General features: G+C 43.9%; 1 protein-coding gene across 23 annotated transcripts in view; it reads right to left on the bottom strand.

The window, feature by feature from the left end:
• Nucleotides 1-9,508: 9,508 nt before the first annotated feature.
• Nucleotides 9,509-23,123, bottom strand: part of LOC122841666 (discs large homolog 1-like protein) — a 53,556-nt gene continuing 39,941 nt past the window's right edge. For 13 of the 23 annotated variants that reach the window (XM_044135162.1, XM_044135167.1, XM_044135170.1 and 10 more), the window contains 15 exons: nucleotides 22,922-23,066; nucleotides 22,000-22,129; nucleotides 21,704-21,860; nucleotides 21,529-21,631; nucleotides 21,343-21,457; nucleotides 21,096-21,272; nucleotides 20,856-20,922; nucleotides 18,114-18,213; nucleotides 15,844-15,885; nucleotides 14,655-14,705; nucleotides 13,759-13,860; nucleotides 13,509-13,681; nucleotides 13,331-13,440; nucleotides 13,152-13,243; nucleotides 9,509-11,602 (listed from right to left, as the gene is read on the bottom strand). In XM_044135162.1, the coding sequence (XP_043991097.1) occupies nucleotides 11,496-11,602; nucleotides 13,152-13,243; nucleotides 13,331-13,440; nucleotides 13,509-13,681; nucleotides 13,759-13,860; nucleotides 14,655-14,705; nucleotides 15,844-15,885; nucleotides 18,114-18,213; nucleotides 20,856-20,922; nucleotides 21,096-21,272; nucleotides 21,343-21,457; nucleotides 21,529-21,631; nucleotides 21,704-21,860; nucleotides 22,000-22,129; nucleotides 22,922-23,066 (1,671 nt within the window). In that variant the 3' untranslated portion in view covers nucleotides 9,509-11,495. Of the gene's footprint in view, nucleotides 11,603-13,151; nucleotides 13,244-13,330; nucleotides 13,441-13,508; nucleotides 13,682-13,758; nucleotides 13,861-14,654; nucleotides 14,706-15,843; nucleotides 15,886-17,792; nucleotides 18,214-20,855; nucleotides 20,923-21,095; nucleotides 21,273-21,342; nucleotides 21,458-21,528; nucleotides 21,632-21,703; nucleotides 21,861-21,999; nucleotides 22,130-22,921; nucleotides 23,067-23,123 lie in introns of those variants that run through there. The other 10 variants (XM_044135163.1, XM_044135173.1, XM_044135177.1 and 7 more) reach the window with 6 other exon arrangements.

The raw sequence follows: 23,123 nt of genomic DNA, 5'->3' as shown, positions 1-23,123 counted from the left end.
ACCACCTGTGATAGGGGCCAACGGGGTCGGGTGCAATGTGTTATGGGTGGCAGCCGAGGGAGGGGACCCTGGTGGTCCGATCCTCGGTTGCAGAAGCTCTTGGGACGTGGAATGTCACCTCTCTAGTGGGGAAGGAGGCGGAGCTAGTGTGTGTGAGGTCGAGAGGTTCCGGCTAGAAATAGTCGGTCTCACCTCGACGCATGGCTCTGGTTCTGGAACCAGTCTCCTTGAGAGGGGCTGGACATACTTCCACTCTGGAGTTGCCCAAGGTGAGAGGCGTCGGGCAGGAGTGGGCATACTTGTTGCTCCCCATCTCGGCGCCTGTACGTTGGGGTTTACCCCGGTGAACGAGAAGGTAGCCTCCCTCCGCCTACGGGTGGGGGGACGGGTCCTGACTGTCGTTTGTGCTTATGGGCCGAATGTCAGCTCAGGTTACCCACCCTTTTAGGAATCCCTAGAGGGGGTACTGGAGAGTGCTCCACCTGGGGACTCCCTTGATCTGCTGGGGGATTTCAACGCTCACGTGGGCAATGATAGTGAGGCCTGGAGGGGCGTGGTTGGGAGGAACGCTCCCCCTGATCTGAACTCGAGTGGTGTTCTGTTGTTGGACTTCTGTGAGACGGAGCTTTAACTCCCATCTCCGGCAGAACTTTGAACACGTCCCGGGGAGGTGGGGGACATGGAGTCTGAGTGGACCGTGTTCCGTGCCTCCATTGTCGAGGCGGCTCATCTGAGCTGTGGCTACAAGGTTGTCGGTGCCTGTCGTGGCGGCAACCTTCGAACTCGTTGGTGGACACCTTCGGTGAGGGAAGCCGTCAGGCTGAAGAAGGAGTCCTATCGGGCCTTTTTGGCCTGTGGGACTCCGGAAGCAGCTGATGGGTACCGGCGGGTGAAGCGGCTCGGGTGGTTGCTGAGGCAAAAACCCGGGTGTGGGAGGAGTTTGGAGAGGCCATGGAGAAAGACTTCCGTATGGCTTTGAGGCGATTCTGGTCCACCATCCGGCGTCTCAGGAGGGGGAAGCAGTGCAGCACCAACACTGTCTTCAGTGGGGACGGTGTGCTGCTGACCTCAACTTGGGATGTTGTGGGCTGGTATTTGTATTTGTAGTATAAAACCAGTTGTGTCTGAAAGGTGCATTCACTGGTTAATCAGTATAACTGGATGCTTTACAGCATAATGACAGAAGAATACTCAAAGTAAGTCAGAGAAAATATTCCTGAAGAGTCTGTTAGAGGATGGAAGTGATGGTTCTGGTAGGAAAGCTACTTCTGGACGGACATGTCTTTAACTGGTTCTTCCACGGTCAGCCTGATTCATCTGCATTAGCAGATCAAGAGTCAAATAAAACAAGACACTGGTGAACAACATGCAGCATCAGGCTTCCCACTGAGAAACATGGCAGAAAGAAAAATGCTTCCATTAAAGTACAATGTTAAAGCTGCACTGAAAACTGTCAAATTGTATGTTTAACAATACAGTAAAACTTAAAAATAAAAACCAAGAGAATGTGTCTTGTGTGTCATTTAGTTTGTTTAGTTTTGTTCTTGTGGCTTTAACAGTGATCTGAACTAGACCATGAAACAAGCAAAGTAAAACACAACCTGAGTCAGCTGATAGGTCGAATATAAAAATACTAATATTTGAAGCTAATAGAGTCATCGTGTCGGTAGAGTGAATCTGAAACCAATTCTTTGTTTACCTGATCTGGTGTCAGTTTTTACAGTAGGAGGAGAAAAGCCATTTATCAGACAAGCTGTTCTTGTTAAAGATTTTCCACATCTCTTCCCTGATTGCATTGACCTGGCAAGATTGTTGAAGTGTTAAAAATTCATAGGAAGTCGCACCAATGGCTTCCCCAAGGCCTTGTAGAGGATCCTGCTAACATGGAAGAAGCTGCTTTCTTTTCATTATATCAGAACTGAATGTTTTTGCCCAGTGATGGACTGGCAATACGTCCAGGATTCACCCGCCTCTCACCCAATGACGGCTGGAGAACCTGGAGCCCCACAGGCAAAATGTCTGCACATCACTGAATACACCATCACCATGGAAAATCATGATGGTGGCAGCAGCATGGGGGCAGTTATCTGTAGCAGTGATGGGGAATCTGGTCAGAATTGATGGAAATATTGCTGAAATTAAATAAAGATCAATGCTCAAAGAAAACTTGTTTCTATATAAACTACAGAGTGACATGAAATGACCTGTGGAGTTGAAAATAATCTAAGACCAGGATGCAAAGATAGAGAACAAACACAGCTTTATTAAATTCACCTGCAGGTGGAGAGAATGCAAACAGTCAGACTGTCAGACAAACAACACAGGATGTCAGATTTTATAAAAATTTTTGTCACACATGACAGGTGGAGCAAAACAATTAGAAACTCTTAGAAAAAGGGCAGGAGGTTTCGGTCAAACACATTGTGACATTGTTCCAACCATAACTTAACCTATGCACAGGTCAGCAAAGGTTTCGTTTCCAATTACTGCTCTGATCATATTCTTAATGGGTTCAATCGTTTAAACTGCAGGGTGTGAATACTTTTTCTCTTTTGTCTGCTGCCATGCAGAGATGCGTCGCTGGGCCTGAAAGAGGAAACAAACTGCCTCGCTGTCTCTGCAGCAGAGTGCGGTTAAACGCATCCTGTTCAACCGGTTTCCGCTCCCTGCAGACGACTGCAGCTCAGCAGAAAAACAACGGCTTTATGCAGCTGTGTGAGTCAGAACAAAGTAATAAATGTATGAATATATTGAAATAAATCATAATGAAAGTACTCAACCCTCTAATGCTTATTTTTATTCTACAGCCCTGATCTACAAAAACAGACTGAGGCTTCAGGCATAAAACGTTAGTGAAAAACAAGATGTTTCCTGTAATACTGGTTCAAACGTCTCTCATGGTTCAATGGCTGCACTTTCTGTGGGAGAAATTGAAAAGATTAATCTGGACCCGCCCAGAACAGAACCAGTTGTTTCCTCCTGAGGGGAACTATCTGAGCAGGAAACAGCAGGAATGTTTCCACTGGAGTTACTAACATTGGTTGGTAGCAAAGAATTGCAATAATTGGAGCATTTTTATGGGAAAACATTATTATGATATTTAGTTTTTGATTTGACCCAACTATTATCATAATGAAGTATTGATACTCTGAGGTAAAATTCCTGGTCACCCTAAACGTCATTTAATGAAGAACAAATATTTAACCGAAATGCAACAGAGACATTTGTGTAAGTAGTTGTTTCTGTAACACCTTATTTAAGTCTATGAACGTCTATGACTGATGTCATGAAGAGTCATTCAGTAAATAATAACACTTTTAATACAAAGTTGCTCTAAAAGTTGCTTTAAAAATCCATTAAATGCCAACTTTGCATTGAAGAGTCAATATTTATAAAATAATGCAAAGTTGGCACTTTTATTGGACTTTCAGATCTTTCTCTATTTTATGGTCAAATAATAAACTAAAGTAAAAGATAAAGTCGTTTCTTCAGCTTAAGTTAATGTCTTATGATGTCTTCATCCTTCTGGTTTCCATCACCAGGTCTTCACAGCCCAGCCGTCTCCTCCACCCTGCAGCTGCATAAGGACTTTACTGAAAGGCAGACGGATTTTAGAAATGTATTTATTTTTAGTTTAGTTTACTGTGATCTATGCAGCCGCACCATTCGGCCGGCTGAGTGGCACCACTGTGACCAACAACATACATATAAAAGTAACAAATGCAACAGCACTGAAAAGTGCAGCTAATACAAGATGTAATTTGTGGCAACCAGGCCCAGTATGATGTATTTTAAAACATCTTATTCAGAACACCTGTTTGTGTCTCCCCCTCTTCGAAATGTTAGCATAAAGGAGTTTCAGTTTTCCTTTTCCTTGGTAACTGGGTAATGAGCAGCAACCATTTTAATCAGATTTATTGATTCTCCTCAAGTCAAAAACAAGCTACAGTTTTATTGCACTTCATTTTCTCATCCAAATTTAAAACCAAATTCTTTTGCTGTTTTTTATCCTCCATCAGGCCCAAACTCTCAGTTTGAACCTGATTTCTTGGATTCATGCCTGATTAATGTCAAATACTGTTAATGTCATTTTAGTGGTGGTTTAACATTCATGTGGCTCTAAGCGATAAAAATAAGTTATTTAAAAACATACACATTCCTGTCTTCATTCTTTGAATCATTTGTTCACATTAAGTCATGATTTGTTGCTGTTTGAAATATTAGTTTTCTGTTCAGATCTTGGTCGTTTTGTTTCTACTCTTGCCATGTTAGTTTATAGTTTAATCTTATCTGTGCATTTGGTCTTGTTCCTAGATTATTGTTCATTTCCATTTTTATGTTAATTTCAGGTTCTGGTCTCCTTCCACAATTTCTCCCCGTCGTCTGAATCTTTCTCATGTCTGGCTGTTTCTCCTTCCAGCTGTTTCTCCTTCCAGCTGTTTCTCCTTCCAGCTGTTTCTCCTTCCAGCTGTTTCTTATCTTCGTTCCTCTGCTGTTTCCACTTCTCCCTGGTTTCTTTGTCACTTCCTCCTTCAGTTTTTAAGCTCTTTGGTTTATTCCACTCCTCATTGTCTCTGTCTGTTAACTATTTCTATCCTCTGTTATCAACATTATTCATGGTGATTCGTTCTGCTGCTCTTTAACAGCTTCTGTTTTTTGTTATTAATTTTGGTTTTATTTGTCTCATGTCTCAGCCTGCAGTTTGGTGCCTCCTTTAAAACATTACACAACAATATGACCATAAAATATTTTCCCTATGACTTCATCTTATCTGATCATAGTTTAATAAGCTTTGGCTTTAATCTATTCAAATACTCCAGAAAGAAAATTTTATTTCAGTAGAAATTTAGCTAATTATCTTTTAATCATAATTATCTGTGTCTCAGAAAAACAAAGCAAGTAGCAGAAATTCAATCACAGGCCCTTCTAAAATTAATATTCTTTATTGCAAAATGTTTCCCCTTAAAAAGTATTTACAAAATAAAATTCTAAGTTGACTTTACTTAGAATTTTGTCTTTAAAAAATCATTGCAAAACTTGTTTAATGAGAGTTCAGGTTCAGTCGGGCGGTGAGGAGTTTCTGTCAACAATATTTAATAAAACTTGCATATTATCAATATTATTATTGATAGTATCAGAAAACTGTAAATGTAATTCTGGAGAGATCTTTGGTGTTTAATGTGGCAACTTCATGTAGAAAAGCATCAGCTGAAGCTGAGTCCATGTTGAGCTTTAAACCTGCAGAGAAGTGATCATTTCTGCAGGAGTCTGTGACCTGAAACGATCAGAAACGATAAGAAACGATCAGAAACGATAAGAAACGATCAGAAACGATAAGAAACGATCAGAAAAAGCTCCGTCAGTTTCAACATCAGATTCAGAGATGTTTGTATCCCAGCAATAAGCAGAACCAGTGCTTATAATCAACCTTCTTACTGGTTGATTGTTGCCTGTTGTGAAGATCCATTCATCCAGAATACTCAGTAACTCTCTGGGAACTAACCCTAACCCTAGATGTCTGATAAATAGTGACATATGAATGCATTTAAAATCAGCACTAAAATCAGACAGCAGTTCAGAGAACTCGGTGTCATATCTTGTTTAAAAATATTCCATGATTTAAAGACTCCCACCTCCTGCTAGTGCCTCTTAGATAATGTTACTGCAGTAACTGCAGTTCCTCACAGTAACAGGTGTTAACTCTCATGGGTTTTTCCTTCACCAGGACCAGGAGCTGGGAGGAGCTGATCCAGTTAGTAACTGTTTTCTCTACAGAACCATGTTTCAGTAGAGAGTTCAGTTTGTGTTTGAAAATGACATCAATGATTAAAATAACTGTCCTGCTAATGATTTTACATTGAGATGTGCTGAACTCAGTGGGTTGTCTTTACAGGTTTCTGCTCTGATGAGGAAGGGTATCGAGACGAGACATTCGCCTCGGTTTCCTCGAGTGACTTCTCTTATTTCTGTTCTGTCCTAAAATGAACAAAATAACCTCCTGAGATCTGGACCCTGTCAGGTTCTCTGAGTTGTGGGAGAGATTTCTCTATGTTCTCTATGTATCAGTAAAGGTTTGGTTCATTGACGTGTGAACGTCTCACCTGTTGGTAGAACGTTAATGTGGTTCTGATCCGATGTGGATCAGATTCAAACCCAGGACACATCCATCAACAAGCTGAGCCACATGTTCAGTCTAACCAATGACTGGATTCAATCTTCTGTGTTTCCTTAGTTAGAAACTTTTTACCAATCAATAATTCCAGATAATTCAGTTTGCTGAAAAGCTCAGGTTCATGTCAACTCAACAGTTTGGCTGCATTAGGTTCACTTTAACATTTTATGTTTTATGATCTAAATGTAAACAAAGTTTGAGTTTTCTATATGCTACTTATTAATGAATCCTGATTCATAACCCAGACAGAATCAGCTAAAAAGACAAAAACTGAAACACCTCACGCCTTGAAGAACTACAATCCCAATAAATCCAACTGTTGGTTTGGTTCCATTTTTGAAATCAGGTCTTTACTTTTTTAAGACATGTTTATCTATAACATATTTGGTATCAGTGATCTGTCTGTGCTTGTAGTTTCAAGTTTTTCTTTGTGGAAATATAATTTGAAAATATATAAGGCTAAAGCTAATTCCAGGGCTACAGCCCCCTCTGGTGGTCACAAAATAAAACTATATCACAATTGGAGAATTATTTTATGATAGTCAGTATGTTAATGATGATGTGGACAGAGAGAAGGAATTTCACAGCCATCAGGCTGCCTGCAGCAGCTCCAGCCCTCCATCGATGCCATCCTGCAGCTCTCGGATGGATTCCTACTCAACCTGAACGTCTCAAGAATCTCTTGTCTCGTTGGACTGCAACAAGTGGTACCACCAGCCAAGAACCCCTCAGCCAGCACAGACTGATGAATGTGTATTACTTGATAGTTAGATTTGAGTAAAGTGTGGTTTCTATTGATAATTTTTGGTGTCTTACCCTTTGTTGTGACATAATGAAGGCATTAGATCAAATAGTCCACTGACTGACAGGTGAGGAAGGTCATCAGGGCCTCCAAACTTCCAAGAAAATGTCTGGCCTGTAATGTGAAAATGTTAGTGTGTGATATGAAATTTTCTACTTAATGAAACATATCATCTGAGCTACTGGTGTGACCATATCATATCTGTATGACACATTTTGAGCTAAAAAATAGGACATGAAAATATCGGCAGGTTAATAATTTGCTGTGCCAAAATACGACTCCCCGGCTAACTCAACCAAATAGAGTTGAGGAAAATGTAAGCTTTTCTACATAATCACACCTGTTCTCTGAGCTACTGGTATGAGTTTTATATCAACAGGATCATATTTGGGGAAAATAGATTGGGATGTTTAGTTCAGAACTAAACATCAGATTTAGTCGCTACTCTTCAAGTTTTGTGTCAGAGAGCAGATGAAGCAGATTTCTGAAGATCGGGCTGCAGCTTCACAGCTTTTCTTCAGAAAGTTGATATTTCTGCTCTCAGCTGAGAGTTTCACTTCTCATGCAGGATGGTGGAAACTGAACAGTCGTTCACTTTCTGCTGCTGCAGCTCAGAGTTACAGGAAACCAGACGGCCGACTCCCCAGTACTGGATCCTCTGGGGATCAAATATCTCCATGCAGGGCTGGAGTGGCTCGCTGCCTCTAGATCTTCCTCCTGCTCACCTGAATTTTGTCAAATTCATCCATGGAGCTGCTCCTGCTTTAAGCTGCTGTTTCTTCTGGGAGCCTGGTGGTTTCAGGAGCAGCAGAACTTCCTGCAGCTCCTCGGCTGATTCGTCCTTCCACAGAGTCTGCACTGGTGAAAAATATGACAACATAAAATTCACTGGATTCAGAGAGTCAAATCAATATTTCTTGAATAATAATTATAAACAAATAGATCACATCTGACAGTTATGTTACTAATTCTTACTGTTACAATAATAAATTTTGCTGGACAATAAATTATCCCAGAAGTTTATGAGATAAATGATAATATTGTTATCAGACCATTTTAATAAAAAGGCAAAATAATACATTCTGAAAACCTTAAATTCTCATGAACAGTTTTCCCTGGAATTTGAAGACATTTTAAATATCTAATTTAAATTAACAAAACAAAATAAAATGGACAATGACGTCTGTAAACAACAAGCCCTTCTTTTTAAAGAATTGCTTGAGATCAAAATGCCAGACTGAAGATTTTAGTCATCCAGGTTTTGGTAAAGAAAATAAGAGGGAGAAAAGGTGAAAGATGATAAATTATTGATGTACTGAGTATTGTGATAGGTACGCATGTTTATTCACCCACAACCATGAGCAGAACGAGCACACAGTCATAGTTCTCCATCTTTGTAGGGATTTTACATCGACTTTCATTCATTTCTACTCAAGTCACACATTAATCCTAAACCGAACCCAAAAACAGCAACTCCCCTCAAAGGGACCAAGGAAATGTCCCCACATGGAGCTGTGGTCCCCACAACCTCACAATGTTGAACTGGGTCCTCATAAGGACATAAAAACCGGGTACACACACACACACACACACACACCCGCACACACACACACACTTTTATGATAGTATAAGAATAAAACAGTATCAGACAGGGGAAACAGGATTTTATTGGTATTAAATTGAAGACTAATAAAGATCACTGCAGCTCTTTTTGTGCATTAATATGTTGTATGAAAGACTTTATTAAATGCAGCCGCAATGTGTCACTGAAGTGATAGGATATAATTAATGCACACTAATATTACACAGCCTAAATCCTACATAGTATCACTAACATCTATTTTTTTATCAATTATTTTTGAGGTATTTTTATTACTGATCTATTTATCTGAATAACTATTATTATTTCTTTGTTTTATGGCTTTTTGAATTTGTTGTTGCTCAAAATCAACAAATTCCATATTAAGTTGTTCAATATTTATTTGATTAAATTAATTTGTGTGAAATTTTCCCTGATACCTGAGACAGAATCCCCTGGATGAAGTTGTGAGTTCTGCTTTAAGTCAAGCTGAATTTTACACATTTATGGAACTTATTTCCCCAACATTGGAGTTAGATCAACTTGAACAAGATTTAACTTACTTCTGTTTTTTCCATAACAGACTGAAAAGATGGATTTAATCAACATTTTTTTCCATACAGGATATTGTTTCTTAAAGCAAAATTGTATCTTCAAACAGAGTGTAAGTAGACTTAAAAATACCATCCAACATTTTTGCGCTAAAGCATATTATCAGCAGAGAGAAAGGTTTCTCACCTTCATGTCCAAATAAAAACTGATGATGGTATGATCTGTAAAAAGCTTAAATCATTGATAACCCACAGATTTTTTGTTGCCCTTGCTCTTTGGAGTTGCAGATTTCTTCATGTAAGTGTATAAAGTCTATATTTTTTAATTATCTGTGACCTCTGACCTGTAGAACCACTGGAACCGACCTGAAAGCAGAGAAAGACGAGTCGAGGTCCACTTCTGGTTTTCTTGTTAACTTTTTATTATGCTTAAAAAAGAAAATTAAAAGACAAAGGAGGTGGTGATCAAAGAAAAAGAAAAATATATATATCCATATTCAAATCTCTTTATACGTCTCTATTCATATATGATTACCAAAGCAAAGAAAAGAATCCCGTAGTGCTGAAGTTCAATATAGACTTTCATTATAACAAAATAGGCAGTTTACCGAAGGTTAAATTTCTGTCAAAATCTCTGTTTCACCTGCGAGCGCCTGCAGGGGGCGCTGCAGCTCCAGGCGCAGCCACAACAACACGTGGTAAGACACTGACGCTGCTGACGGGCGTCGCCATAGCAACTGCTGGGGTCACGCTTTGGCCACAGAGGGCGCCGCTGAGTACCGGCCCTGGCGTCGCCGTGGTAACGAGGAGAAACCCAGAGGAAGAGCAGAAACTATTTAAGATTTAATTTAATGCAGTTTGGAGGATTTCATGTCAGAATGAGGTAAACTGGTTTTAAAAAGAAAAATATTGATCTTACTGTAAACTTTGTAAATATTTATATTTTTATGTTATTTTATAATTTTTAGCAGCCTTTATTAAATTCTGATCATTTTTTATTTTTAAACATTTTTTAATAATTCATGATGTGCAACTAAGCTTGTAAAAATAATGTTTTTTATATTTACGATTTTTTTTAAATCCCAAGGCAAAAACGTTTTCTTCCTTCCTGAGTTTTTGGTTTTAATTATATAATTTTATTTCTAACTGAAAATAAACATGAAAATAAAAAAAAAGGTAAATATTTTCTTTTAAACATTTAAATTCAGAATCCTGGAGAATTTATCAGTAGAATGAAAACTAAATTTATTTTAAATTTCATCCAATTCATAACTTCCTGTTTTATATTAAAAGTTTTATGATTTGTGTTCCTTTAGTTTTAATTCATTTAAATCTTTGGACATGAATTGTGCATATTTATGTTCTTTTATTTTTTGATATATGAAACATTTCCAAAACAGATTTTGGCAAAATTTTAACAAGACTAAAAGAAAAATGGAAATTTTAATAATATTTTGTCATTAAAAATAAGATAATTTTTATTCTAAAAACAAAATAATTAAAATTTTATTTCTAAATTTTTATATAAATTTTTTACTAAAATGGGAAAATATTTTAAATTTTCTTTTAATTTCTCACTTTCTACAGCTGAATTTTATGGCATTATAAAATATTCTGTTATTAAAATAAACAGGTTTTCCTACAATTTTATTCTAATGATAAAATTTGTAAAAATAAACTGATGATTTTATGCTTTGATTTTTGGCACAAAAATATTTTGAGTGTATTTAGTGTTAAATTTAACAGTTGTAAGTTTAAATCAATGTGAATTTGACTCAGTCTAATAAACTGTTTATTATTTCTGTTTATTTTGAATTATGAGTTTAAAATCAGCTCGTTTTTCGGATTTGCTTGGCGCCCTCTGGTGGCAGAGCGCTGACCCTGCAGCTTCCTGACAGACGTCCTGCAGCAGAGGAGCGAAAATGTTAAAAACTAAACATGAATCAATAAAAAAAGAAAGAAAAGCTGTGACAGAAGCTGTGATGTCAGACGCTGAGGTGAAGGGGCTGATGGGAAATCAACGGGTTTAAACCGACATGCTGTTAAAGCTCAAACGTGCAAAGTTTTGCTTTTTGTGTCTCTGAATCCTCCGACCCGACAAACGGAGCCGGCTGGAAAAAAACCACAAAAAAAACAAAAAAAAGGAAGAAAATCTGCTTCGTACGTTTCCAAACTCTTCTCCTCTGAAGTTCTCCGTCCTTAAACATTAAGGAGCTGTACCGTGCTGAGTGTGATGTCACTTCCTGTGTGCTTCCAAATCAGGCGGAACAACATGAAGCCGTCTGCTGATCGATGATGGATGGATGGATGATGGATGGAGGGTGAGGCTGCCGCCTGCAGCTGGACTCTTCTTCCAGAATAACGTAAGTGATGAAGAGGAGTGGCGGCGCCTCATAGCTTCTCCTTGGACAGAACCCAGATGAACGGACCCGACTGATCCTCGATGATCTGCTTCACCTGATCGTAGATCTCCTCCAGCGTGTCGCCCTGGACAACGGCTGCAGGAGGACAGAGGAGGCGGGTCAGCGGTCCAAATCACAGCAGAACCAATCAGAACCAACCAGGATCAAACTAAATCAATTGGAACCAAACAGAACCTTAAAGGGCCAGTATCATGTAAAATCAACTTCCATGCATGTTGGAGAAATCCTTCAATCTCCATGGCAACCATCTGCCCAAGACACCTGGGGGGACGTAGCCCCGCCTCCTAGGCGTAGCTCCTCCTCCACTCAGCTCCTTAAGACTAGCCAGCAGCAATTAGCAAACAGCTGAGCCCATTAGTCAATCAATCAAATTTTATTACCGTAATTTCCGGATTATAAGCCGCGACTTTTGCCTCAAGCTTTCGCCCCTGCGGCTTATACAACGATGCGGCTTATTTATGAATTTTTTCTAACGGCCAGTAGGGGGCGCTGGAGCAGAAAAGGTAAGCGTGAGACAGCTGGAATATATCTGTAGAGGAAGACTAATGTAACATCGTGCTTTGTGCATGAATAAAATGAGCTTGAACAGACCCTCATCATGGAGAATGCAAGAAGAAATGCATATGATGCAGTTTTCAAGTTAAAAGCAATCGAGCTGATAAAGAAGGAAACAGACAGTGAGGAAGAAGACTTCCATGGTTTCAGTGCACAGGAGGAAGAGGATGACGGCTCTCCGTGACTTTTAACTGTATATTATTTAAACCAGCATTGTTAGTGATGTTTTGCTATATTGCTGCTGTTCAGAAAGAAAAGCTACAGCATATTATTAAAACTTTAAAAACACTTTCTGTGTACCATCTTTCTTTGTAAATATCTCATGTTTCAATGTAGGCACATGCGGCTTATACACCACTGCAGCTTATGTATGTATAAAATGTGTTTCCTTTAAAAATGTAGGGGGGGGGGTCGTGCTCCGGTGGCGTAGAGGGTAGCGCGCCCCAGGTTTGGAGGCCTTCGGTCCTCGACGTGGCCGTCGCAGGCTCGATTCCCGGACATTTGCCGCATGTCTTCCCCCCTCTAAATAAAAAAAATGTAGGGGGTGCGGCTTATAATCAGGTGCGCTTTATAGTCCGGAAATTACGGTAGTATAGCTCATTTCAGCATCAAGGCATTTCAAAGGGCTTCACATCAAATCAAACAGAAACACAATGCAACATAGAATCAATAATCAAAACACGACATTAAGTCGCTACAAGAGCTGCTGCTCAGAGCAACGCTGGTAAAAACGTTAAAGGGTTAAAAGAGGAGCCATGTTGGGATGACCTCCTGGAGGCGGAGCTTCAGAAAGACCAGGAGTTTTTAAAGAGACAAGACCCAATTTTAAGCATTTTTATAGCAGCTGAAGGAAACAGTAACTTGATCATGTTATGAATCGGCTCCATGTGCCTGGAAAACACGACACTGCCCCTTTAAATAGAATCCTCCAATTAAAACCTGGGAATCGTTTCAGAAACTAAAAGTTCTGGTTTCATCTGGATCTATAATGTTCTGAAGAACTGGACCACAGGTACGGGTCAGAACCAACAAACAGGTTAAACATACCCGGTTCTGACCCGGTTCTGACCTGTGAAGTGTTCGGTGAACTCCTGCTCCAGCTTGGCGGCGCGGTCAAATGTTTTCCTTCCCTGTTCGTCCGTCAGACGTTTGTTCATCTCCCTGCAGGAAGAGCAGAACCGGGTCAGCGCTGGAGAGAACTCCACATCGGATCGGTGAAACCGGGTCGGACCGGACCGGGCCACTCACATGATGTTCTCCACGGATTTGGGTTTGATGAAGATGGCGATGGGGTGCAGCAGTGCCAGCTGCAGCCTCTTGATGGCGTTGCCGGACACGTCCAGGATGCAGTGCTTCCCCTGAACAGAACCAGAACTCAGGCTCCGCCCCGGGCCGCGGCTCGGCCCGAAGCGAGGCGGTTCCGTACCTTCTCGGCCACCTGGCGGACGGACTGCACGCTGGTTCCGTACAGGTGGTTGTTGTACTGGCCCGCCTCGATGAAGCGGTGCTCCTGGATGTCCTTCTCCATCTGCTCCCGCGACGCCACGAAGTGGTAGTCCCGCCCGTCCACCTCGTAGTCCCGTTTGGGCCGGGTCGTATCTGCAGCAGGACACAGGAACAGCCGTTACCCGGGTCCGAACCGGTCGGGTCAGAGGAGCGGCGCCGGCCGGACGTACGCGGGACACAGGAGCCGAATTTATCAGGGAATTCGGAGATCAGGTCGTCGTTGATCCGGTCCTTCATCGGGCCGAGGATGATGACGGGTCGGGTGTAGTTCACTGCCAGAGAAGAAGAAAACCCGTTTCTGAGCAGAAAGGTTCTGGGTTTAATCAAAAGATTTTGAATTTTAACATTTTATTCTTTAATTCAAAAGATAAAACACTAAAATAGATGTTCATATTTTCATCTAATTCTGTTTTATTTCTACCAGATGTTTTTAGTGAATTGTCCAGCAGGTGGCAGCATCACCGTCTGTACGACTCTAATCTACATTTATTTTATTTTCACCTTAATCTGATTTATGATTCAGGTTCAATTAAGAGCATTTTAAACTTGACAGATAATTAATCCAGAAACTTAAAGTAGAATATTTTTGTAATCCTCATTTTTTTAATTTGATGAAATTTTTACTTTTTTATTTACCATGCATTATTTATTTATCTTAAAATAGATTCATCCAACCTGTAATTAAAAAATATCATCATAAATCTATATTTAACTTTTTTGAATTTATTTAAACATCACTGAAATATATGTTCATTTTTCTGTTATGTAGTTGATCAAGTTCTACATTTTATATATTAGTTAAAAAAATTATTTGTTTTAATATTTAGTATACAGTAATAATAATAATTTTAAACTGAATCGATGAATCCAGAAGGTTTCAAGTTCTTTCTGGAATCTTTAATAATAAAAGTTATTCAGATCCGAATGAGAAATATTTCATTACTATTCCAGAGAATCTGGAGGTTCTGAGGAGGAACCCAGGAGAACCGCCGAGGTTCTGATCAGTTCTGAGTTAAATCTGAGATTCTTCCAGCCAGTCGGATCGGGCCGGTTCTCCAGAACTCACCTTCCTGCTGAACGACGGGTTCATACGACAGAACGTACTCATCCTGCCCACCTGAGGACAAACAGAGACGTTACACAGAGGAGGAGGAGTGGTGCTGAGGGACGAAGGGTCAGCAGGAGAAACAGGAGGACGGACAGACAGACGGACCGGCTCCTCGATTTCAGGAAGAAACGTTTAAATCAACAACCAGAAACAAAAAAACGTTTATTTAAAACTTTACAAAGTCGGCAGAGCTCAGGTTAAAACGAGGAGCCGGACCCGGACCCGGAACCGGACCCGGAACCGATCCCATCAGGTTAAAGGTTCTGATTCAGATTCAGGTTCTGTATGGGGCCTGCAGCTCAAGATACAATCCAGAATCATCACAGTGGTACCACCGGGTCTGTTCTGGTACCACCGGGTCTGTTCTGGAGCTGCCTCAAGGTCTGACCTCAGTAGAACCAAACAGAACCAGAACCAGACTGGGACTGGTTGGGTCCATCAACCGGTTTAATTTAGTGGTAAATATGAATGTAATGAAATATGAAAAATTTCCAAATGAAATAAAAGAAAATAATCCAGATGATTTTCAGAAACATGATAATCACTGAATGGATCAATAATCTCAATCTGAGGTGGAAATTAAATATTTAAAGCTCCACAGACAGAAAACTGAAATCATAAACCATAAACTTCTTGCAGATCATCAGAGTTTCCATTTAAAGGTCCAGAAACAATCTGGTCCAAAACCCAGAACTCCAGAACCAGAACAGAACCAGCCTGAAGAAACTTTGATTAAACAGCAGAGACCAGCTGTGATGTCATGCTTTATCTGTCCAATCAGCAGTCAGAGTTTGGTAAGCTAATGGGTTAGCTGTTGTAAACCACTCAGTAGTTAGCATTCGTTAAGCTAATGGGTTAGCCGATATAAACCAGTCAGCAGTTAGCATTCGTTAAGCTAATATGTTAGCCGTTATAAACCAGTCAGTAGTTAGCATTCGTTAAGCTAATGGGTTAGCCGTTATAAACCAGTCAGTAGTTAGCATTCGTTAAGCTAATGGGTTAGCCGTTATAAACCAGTCAGCAGTTAGCATTCGTTAAGCTAATGGGTTAGCCGTTATAAACCAGTCAGCAGTTAGCATTCGTTAAGCTAATGGGTTAGCCGCCAGGCTTCAGATCGTTAGTGAACCAGAACGGCGGGAAAACTTACGGTAGCTACTTTCACTATCGCTGGCGTTAGACGTCACATGTTCTGAAATCACAGGAAACAGCCAATCAGACGCCAACATTCCCACAATGCTTTGCTCCAAGCCGGCATCGACGGCCAGGGTTTTAGGAGTTCACAGAAATATAATGACGCACAGATGGTAACAGTCATTTAAACACAACCAACCAATCAGGAGGCTCCAAACTGAACATTTCACAATAAAAGCCTTGATTAAAATTCAGGTCATTTTTCTAAAACACAAAACATCTGAAGTCAGTTGGACACGTCCAGCAGCTCAGAGACCCGATAACCCGGTCCATGAAGCTGGGTCAGAACCGGGTCAGGCTGTAGGTTCTGGTTCCAGGTCATACCACTGGGAGAACCAGGATGGTCTGGTTCTGTAATGTCCAGCTGGACAGAACCAGGTCTGCACTCTGATCCAGCTCTCTGATTGGTCCATCACTCGGCGGTCCAACACGCTTTGGTTCTGGTTCCTCTCTGCTATCCGTCTGGGTTGGAAAGGTTCGGTCCAACCGACAGCTGGAGGTTCCGGAAGCAGCAGAACCGAACTGAACCCAGATGTAACTTCCAGGTCAGATTCTGGTGGAACCAGGAAGTTTCTGCTGCATCTGGGAACCGTCAGAACATTTCCATGGTTCTGGTTGGTTCTGATTGGTTCTGATTCCAGACTGTTATTCCCTCTGGACGTTGTGCAGCTGGAAGGACGTCTGCTGACTTTACTGCAGTTATGATGCGTAACCATGGCAACAAGATGCTGCTTTTAGCCCTGGAGCAGCTGATTGGCATCTCAAAAGCTCAAATAATCAAATGAACTTTGACCCCAAAGGGCAGAGGAGTGAAAAGCTTGATGGAGCAGAGAGAAGGAGGAAGTTCAGAGCATCGCTAAGAGTTTTACATTTATTCTGAAGGATCTTATCCCCAACTCCAGCATCTCTCTGACCAAACAGTCAGAGGAGCAAAAGCAAAGGAGGTGGATTAGCAGAGCTGCTAACAGCTGGTGGATACTGAGCTGTTAGCATGTTAGCACGAGGCTGCCATGCAGTCTTCAGTCAGAGGCCTCTTCAGATTCACTGTGAGATTGACTGCTACAGCAGCTCCTTCCAGCCCACAGCATCACCGTCCACAACGACTCTGAGATCCTTAAACTATCTGAGTTAGACCAACATTTAAAGTCCCTTTGGGATAAATAAAGTATAAAGTATGGAGCACCAAGACGAAACCAAACGCAGATGAGAAACAAACAAATGGATCCATGAAGGTCTGAGGAGGAAGAGGAGGAAGAGGAAGGTCTCAGCCTGCGTCTCCACCAGGATAAAAACTATAAAAACCCTGAAAATTTACTAAAACCAACTAGAAAATACTAAATATTAACACTTTCTACTTTCTATTTACTAATAGTTAATTATTTAAGATTTTCTTTTCTTGGTTTGGGGTCTCAGCTGTAATTCAGAAAAAATACTGAATTCACAGATTTAATCCAGATTAATAAAGAAATTATGAATTCATTTTTCCTAGTTAGCTGAAATCCGACAAAAGCGGGTCGGCCCTCGACAGCAGGACGTCCCCGCAGAGGGACGGCTGGACGTTCCTCTAGATCAAGAGTGGTCAGTCCTGGTTCTGGAGGTCCGGTGTCCTGCAGCTCTTAGAGTCTCTCTGCTCCAACAACCTGAATCCAACAGCTGGATCTCCTCCTCAGTGCAGTCGGGTTCTCCTGCTAATGACCTCATGATTGGACTCAGGTGTGTTGAAGTAGAGAAACATCTAAAGGTTGAAGGAGACCGGCCCTCCAGGACCTCCGGCCGACCAGGAGCGCCCAGCCCTGGTCCAGAGGGACGTCCAGCTGTCCCTCGCAGTGGGACGGTGGTAACGGCATGGACAGGCGTCCTCCTGGTGGAGACGCTCGGCCCGCCGCCTGCAGCGTTTCTACTCACTGTGGCTCTTGTTGGTCGGGTCGTCGTTGTTGTCCTGCGGTCGGCAGAAACAGAAACAACCAGAGAAACACAGAGTTACTGAGATCCGGCGGCAGACGAGAGAGCAGAGGGAGCGCAGCCGGTCGGCAGGGCGGCCATGTTGGCTCCCCGCAGGAAGAGGAAGGAGGGACTTCCTGTCTGGGGTTCTGGATCGGTTTTAGCCGGTAGCCCAATCAGAGAGGTTGTAGGGAGCTCAGGGCTGTTGCCATGACGACCGCTGCGCGTGCCGGCGCCAGCTGATCTCTCCTCCTGCCGCGGAGCAACGGGCCGGCGGGGACTTACGGTCGGCGTCGCTGGTCTCCTGCTCGCTCGGCTCTTTGCTCTTGTAGAAAGGAAACTTTCGGGTAAAGAGGTTCTTTTTACGCTTGTCATTGACGGACTGCTGAGGAAGAGGAAGGTGAAGGGCGTGAAAACAAAACGGGAGAGGAAGAGGGCTGGACGATGACACGCTGATTCTCTGGTGCTAAGGGCACAGACGCTCAGAGGTCAAAGGTCAGGACCTGGGCCACATCCGGGTCCCGAACCCAGAGGTTCTGGTCCCGGCCCGGTCTGATAACTGTGGTTCTGTTAGAGCTTCTGAGGCTGGGGTTTCCTCAGAGTCAGTGAAGGCAGCACAGTAGTGAGGAAGAGGAGGGAGGGGGCATGCCGAAGACGAGCAGGAAGTTAGAGGCAGCAGGCAGGAAACTGTGGACCCGTCCTGGCCCGGCCCGGTTCTGGTTCCACAGCTTCGTTTGGACAAACGGCTCCCCTCCTCCGCCTGTTGCTGTCAGTCAGCTGCTGGGGGAGCATTTACTGTCCAGACCCGTTAATTCACATCCAATCTGGATTTTAATCCATGAAATTAATTTATGCAGATTAAATTGAGCTGGATGTTAATCTGAAACATGAGCTGGTCGACCAGAAGGACTCGCTCTAACCAATCATAGAATAAAACAAGCTAAATATATTTTAGTTAAAACGAGATAATGAAAATTATCTAGAAATTTTCTACAAATATTTAGTTATAAATTAAATCCTGTTTTGGCCACCAGAGGGCAGCACTGTAATTTAATTATTCTTATTTAATTTAGGATAATTTAATAAAAAGCAGCTTATTTCTACATGATAATAATTTATTATTTTGTTTACATTTTAGTTTTTATTCTCCTTTTAGTCTGCTGGAGAGACCGATGGGCTCAGAGAGAGGAAGAGGAGGGAGGGACGAAGCAGGCAGTCAGACATCAATGTCAAGCGTTTCTTTGTGAGGGGGTCAGAGGTCATGCAGGCTCTGTGGGCAACGTGTGCTACAGCAGCACGTGTTCTAAAGGGAGAGCTGCTGCTGAGTCTCAGGTGGGCATGCTGCTAAAGGCTAAGAGGCTGCTAAATGCTAACGGGCCAAATGCTGCTAATGGCTAAAAGGCCAGAGGCTGCTAACGGTCAATGCACCAGAGGCAGTTAATGAACAAGGAATTGCTATGGACAGGAGGTTGCTAACCCTTTGTCCGTTGGTACGGATCAGAGGCCAGGTCAAAGGTTAGGAAGCCTGAGACGATTAAAAGACTAAAGGCAGCTAACCGTTAACGCTCCAGAAGCTGCTAACGAACTAGAGAATGCAAAAGGTAACCTGGCCTGAGGTTGCAAACTGTTACTAGCGGTGACCAACAGTCTGTTAACGGGCTAGCGGTGACCAACAGTCTGTTAACGGGCTAACGGTGACCAACAGTCTGTTAACGGGCTAGCGGTGACCAACAGTCTGTTAACGGGCTAGCGGTGGCTAACGGTCGGTTAACAGGCTAGCAGTGGCTAACGGTCGGTTAACAGGCTAGCAGTGGCTAACAGTCGGTTAACAGGCTAGCAGTGGCTAACAGGTGTTAATGGGCAAGCGGTAGCTAACTTCGGTTAACAGGCTAGCGGTGGCTAACGGTGGGTTAATGGGCAAGTGGTGGCTAACAGTCGGTTAACAGGCTAGCGGTGGCTAATAGGCTAGCGATGGCAAACAGTCAGTTAACAGGCTAGCAGTGGCTAACAGTCGGTTAACGGGCAAGCGGTGACCAACAGTCTGTTAACGGGCTAGCGGTGACCAACAGTCTGTTAACGGGCTAGCGGTGACCAACAGTCTGTTAACGGGCTAGCGGTGACCAACAGTCTGTTAACGGGCTAGCGGTGACCAACAGTCTGTTAACGGGCTAACGGTGACCAACAGTCTGTTAACGGGCTAGCGGTGACCAACAGTCTGTTAACGGGCTAGCGGTGGCTAACGGTCGGTTAACAGGCTAGCAGTGGCTAACGGTCGGTTAACAGGCTAGCAGTGGCTAACAGTCGGTTAACGGGCAAGCGGTAGCTAACTTCGGTTAACAGGCTAGCGGTGGCTAACGGTGGGTTAATGGGCAAGTGGTGGCTAACAGTCGGTTAACAGGCTAGCGGTGGCTAATAGGCTAGCGATGGCAAACAGTCAGTTAACAGGCTAGCAGTGGCTAACAGTCGGTTAACGGGCAAGCGGAGGCTAACAGTCGGTTAACAGTCTAGCAGTGGCTAACGGTCGGTTAATGGGCAAGCAGTGGCTAACAGTTGGTTAACAGGCTAGCGGTGGCTAACAAGCTAGTGTTGGCTAACGGTCGGTTAACAGGCTAGCATTGGCTAATGTTCGGTTAATAGGCTAGCGGTGGCTAACGGGAAAGCGGTGGCTAACGGTCAGTTAACGGGCTAGCGGTGGCTAACGGGCTAGCAGTGAATAACGGTCGGTTAACAGGCTAGCATTGGCTAATGGTCGTTTAACAGGCCAGGGGTGGCTAACAGTTGGTTAACAGGCTAGCGGTGGCTAACGGTCGTTAACGGGCTAGCGGTGGCTAACGGCCAGAGGCTGCAGACATTAGTCATTAGTAGGTGGAGAGATCAGGTGGCAGCAGCTCAAACACTTTAAATCCACAATGCTGGAGGCAGAGGGTCGAAGGTCATGCAGCAGATAAAACGTTTGATCAGTTCTACTCTAAAACCAGAGAACATGGTACTTTAAGCATCTTCTGGTTTCTTTCTTTCAGGACTTACCCCTCGGTCTCTTGTCTTGGCGTTGAACTTCACCGTCTTTAACCTCGCTCGCTCCTTCTTCTCCACTCTGCAGAAACCACAGAAGAAGAAACAGAGTTGAGCAGGAAGCGTCCAGCTGCTGTCGTCAACCGAAGGATCAAACCAAGCGTAGGATGGCTCTGGTCCCATCAGCAGGTCTCCATGAAGAGTCTCCATGTTTTCCTCTGACCCCAGCAGCAGCAGGTCGCCGCTGGGACTCACCTCCTCTTGCTGGGGATCACTCCCACCTCCTCCTGCTCCCCCTGAGGCGTCAGGTGCCGGGCCTGCCACCACTCGTCGTCCGAGGCGTTCACCACATGCAGGATGTCTCCGAACTTGAAGTTGAGGCCCTGGCTGGGCAGACCCGAGTCCCGCGTCTTGTCGTACTCAAACAGAGCTCTGAGACGCGAGACAAACGCAGTGAATGAAACGGGTTGGTCTCTGCTGACCTCCAGGTGAACCACCTCACCTGACGTAGAGAGACCTCTTCTGACTCGTCCGCAGCGACCCGGAGCCCGAGCTGATGCTGCTGTTCATCATCTGCTCCCGCAGGTCGTGGATCTTGGCCTCGAAGCGGCTGTACTCTGAGCACAGAACACAGCGGTCAGTGATGCCCAGGTGAGTCCTGAGGCCGTCCTCCCTCAGGTAGCCTCACCTTCTGGCCTGTAGTGGGCGACGATGGTCACCGTCTGGCCAGCGTTCTTCAGGGCGGCGGCGGCCTGCTCGTGCGTGGCATTCCGGAGGTCCACGCCGTTCACCTGGGGGTGGAACATCACCTGTTGGTTGGAACCAATCAGAGCGCGGGACGGTTGAATGGGCGGAGCTCCTACCGACACCAGGCGGTCTCCCTTCCTCAGCTCGCCGCTCAGGTCGGCCGGGCCGCCGGCCAGGATGAAGGAGATGAAGATGCCCTCTCCGTCTTCGCCGCCCACGATGTTGAAGCCCAGACCCGTCGCCCCGCGGTGCAGAACCACCTTCCTCGGCTCCCTGCGGTCACACAGCCGCTCGTCATCCTCAGGTCATGTGACCTTTGGTCAGCAAAGCAGCCAATCCAGGAGCTCCGGGAAACCCAAAGAAAGTCTGGCTGGAAGCAACAAGCATCAGGAAACCTAAACGATGTCCTCACCGTGTGACGTCATCTTCTCCCAGGATGCCCTTCGGCGTCGGCGAGTATCGTCCCGACGACGCCGGCGGGGGGAGGGTCTGGCCCAGGAAGCTGGGGGGGCTGATATGGTTCTCCATGTGCTGCGTGTAAGCTGGAACAGAACCGGAGAGAGGAGCAGGTGAATACAGGATCCCACCTGGCCCCTCCCCCACCTGTTGGCTCCGGTTACCCCCTGATGGAGGCCGCAGCCGTTGGGGGAGCCAATCAGCTCGCTTTACTTCAAATAAACTCAGAAATAACCGGAAGGTTTCCCATATTCCCAAAGATTTTTCAGATTTCCAGGATCATCAGGAATTAAGAAAAACTCCAAACAAAAAGAAAATCCCAAAAATCCAAAATCTCTCCACTTTCACTCAAAAACTCACTGATATAAACTCAGTTTAACAACTTAAGGTGAGTTTAAGTTTGGCAGTTAGTTTTCATATAACTGTCAAAGCTTAGCCCCGCCCACAAATGTTATAAACAAACGGACAAAAAGGGGCGGAGCCAAGATAGCCTGATGGGCGTGGCCAATGTGGAGGGGTGAGCGGGGCTGAGGTCAGGAAGCAACTCAGCAACTTTTCAGACGCTCCAGAGATTTTCTTTTATAGCAACAGATCTAGTAAAATTCTGTTTTTGAAACTAATGACAAATCTGGCAACTTTTTTCTGTCATTGTAAATATTTCTGGCGACATGTGGAAGCACCAATCGCTCTGTAGAAACCTGGTGACCTGCTGGAGGTCCAGCAGCAGGAAGGGAATCATTGAAGGAACTTGTTTGTGACTCAGGATGAATCCTGTGAGGAGTCATTGTGACGGCAGCCTGCTGTTCACCCCCCCATCAGGTGAGAGCTTTCTGGGAACCAGCGGAGGTTCTGGCGGCGGCAGCAGCAGCTGGACTCACAGTTGGTGAGGTCTGGTGGGGCGAAGCTGTCGTTCATGAAGACACTGTTGGGTTTTGCCACTTTCAAGTAGACAACATCAGGAGTGTTTTTCAAGGCAGTGACGGCGTGTTCGTGGGTCACCTCCTCCAGACAGACGCTGTTCACCTGGACACACAGAGAGGAACGTCAGAGGGCGCCCGGCGGCCATGTTGGCTCTGCGGT

Source organism: Gambusia affinis, linkage group LG12 (assembly GCF_019740435.1).
Source record: "Gambusia affinis linkage group LG12, SWU_Gaff_1.0, whole genome shotgun sequence".
Lineage (NCBI taxonomy): Eukaryota > Metazoa > Chordata > Actinopteri > Cyprinodontiformes > Poeciliidae > Gambusia > Gambusia affinis.
This window is presented reverse-complemented; position numbering and strand designations above follow the sequence as displayed.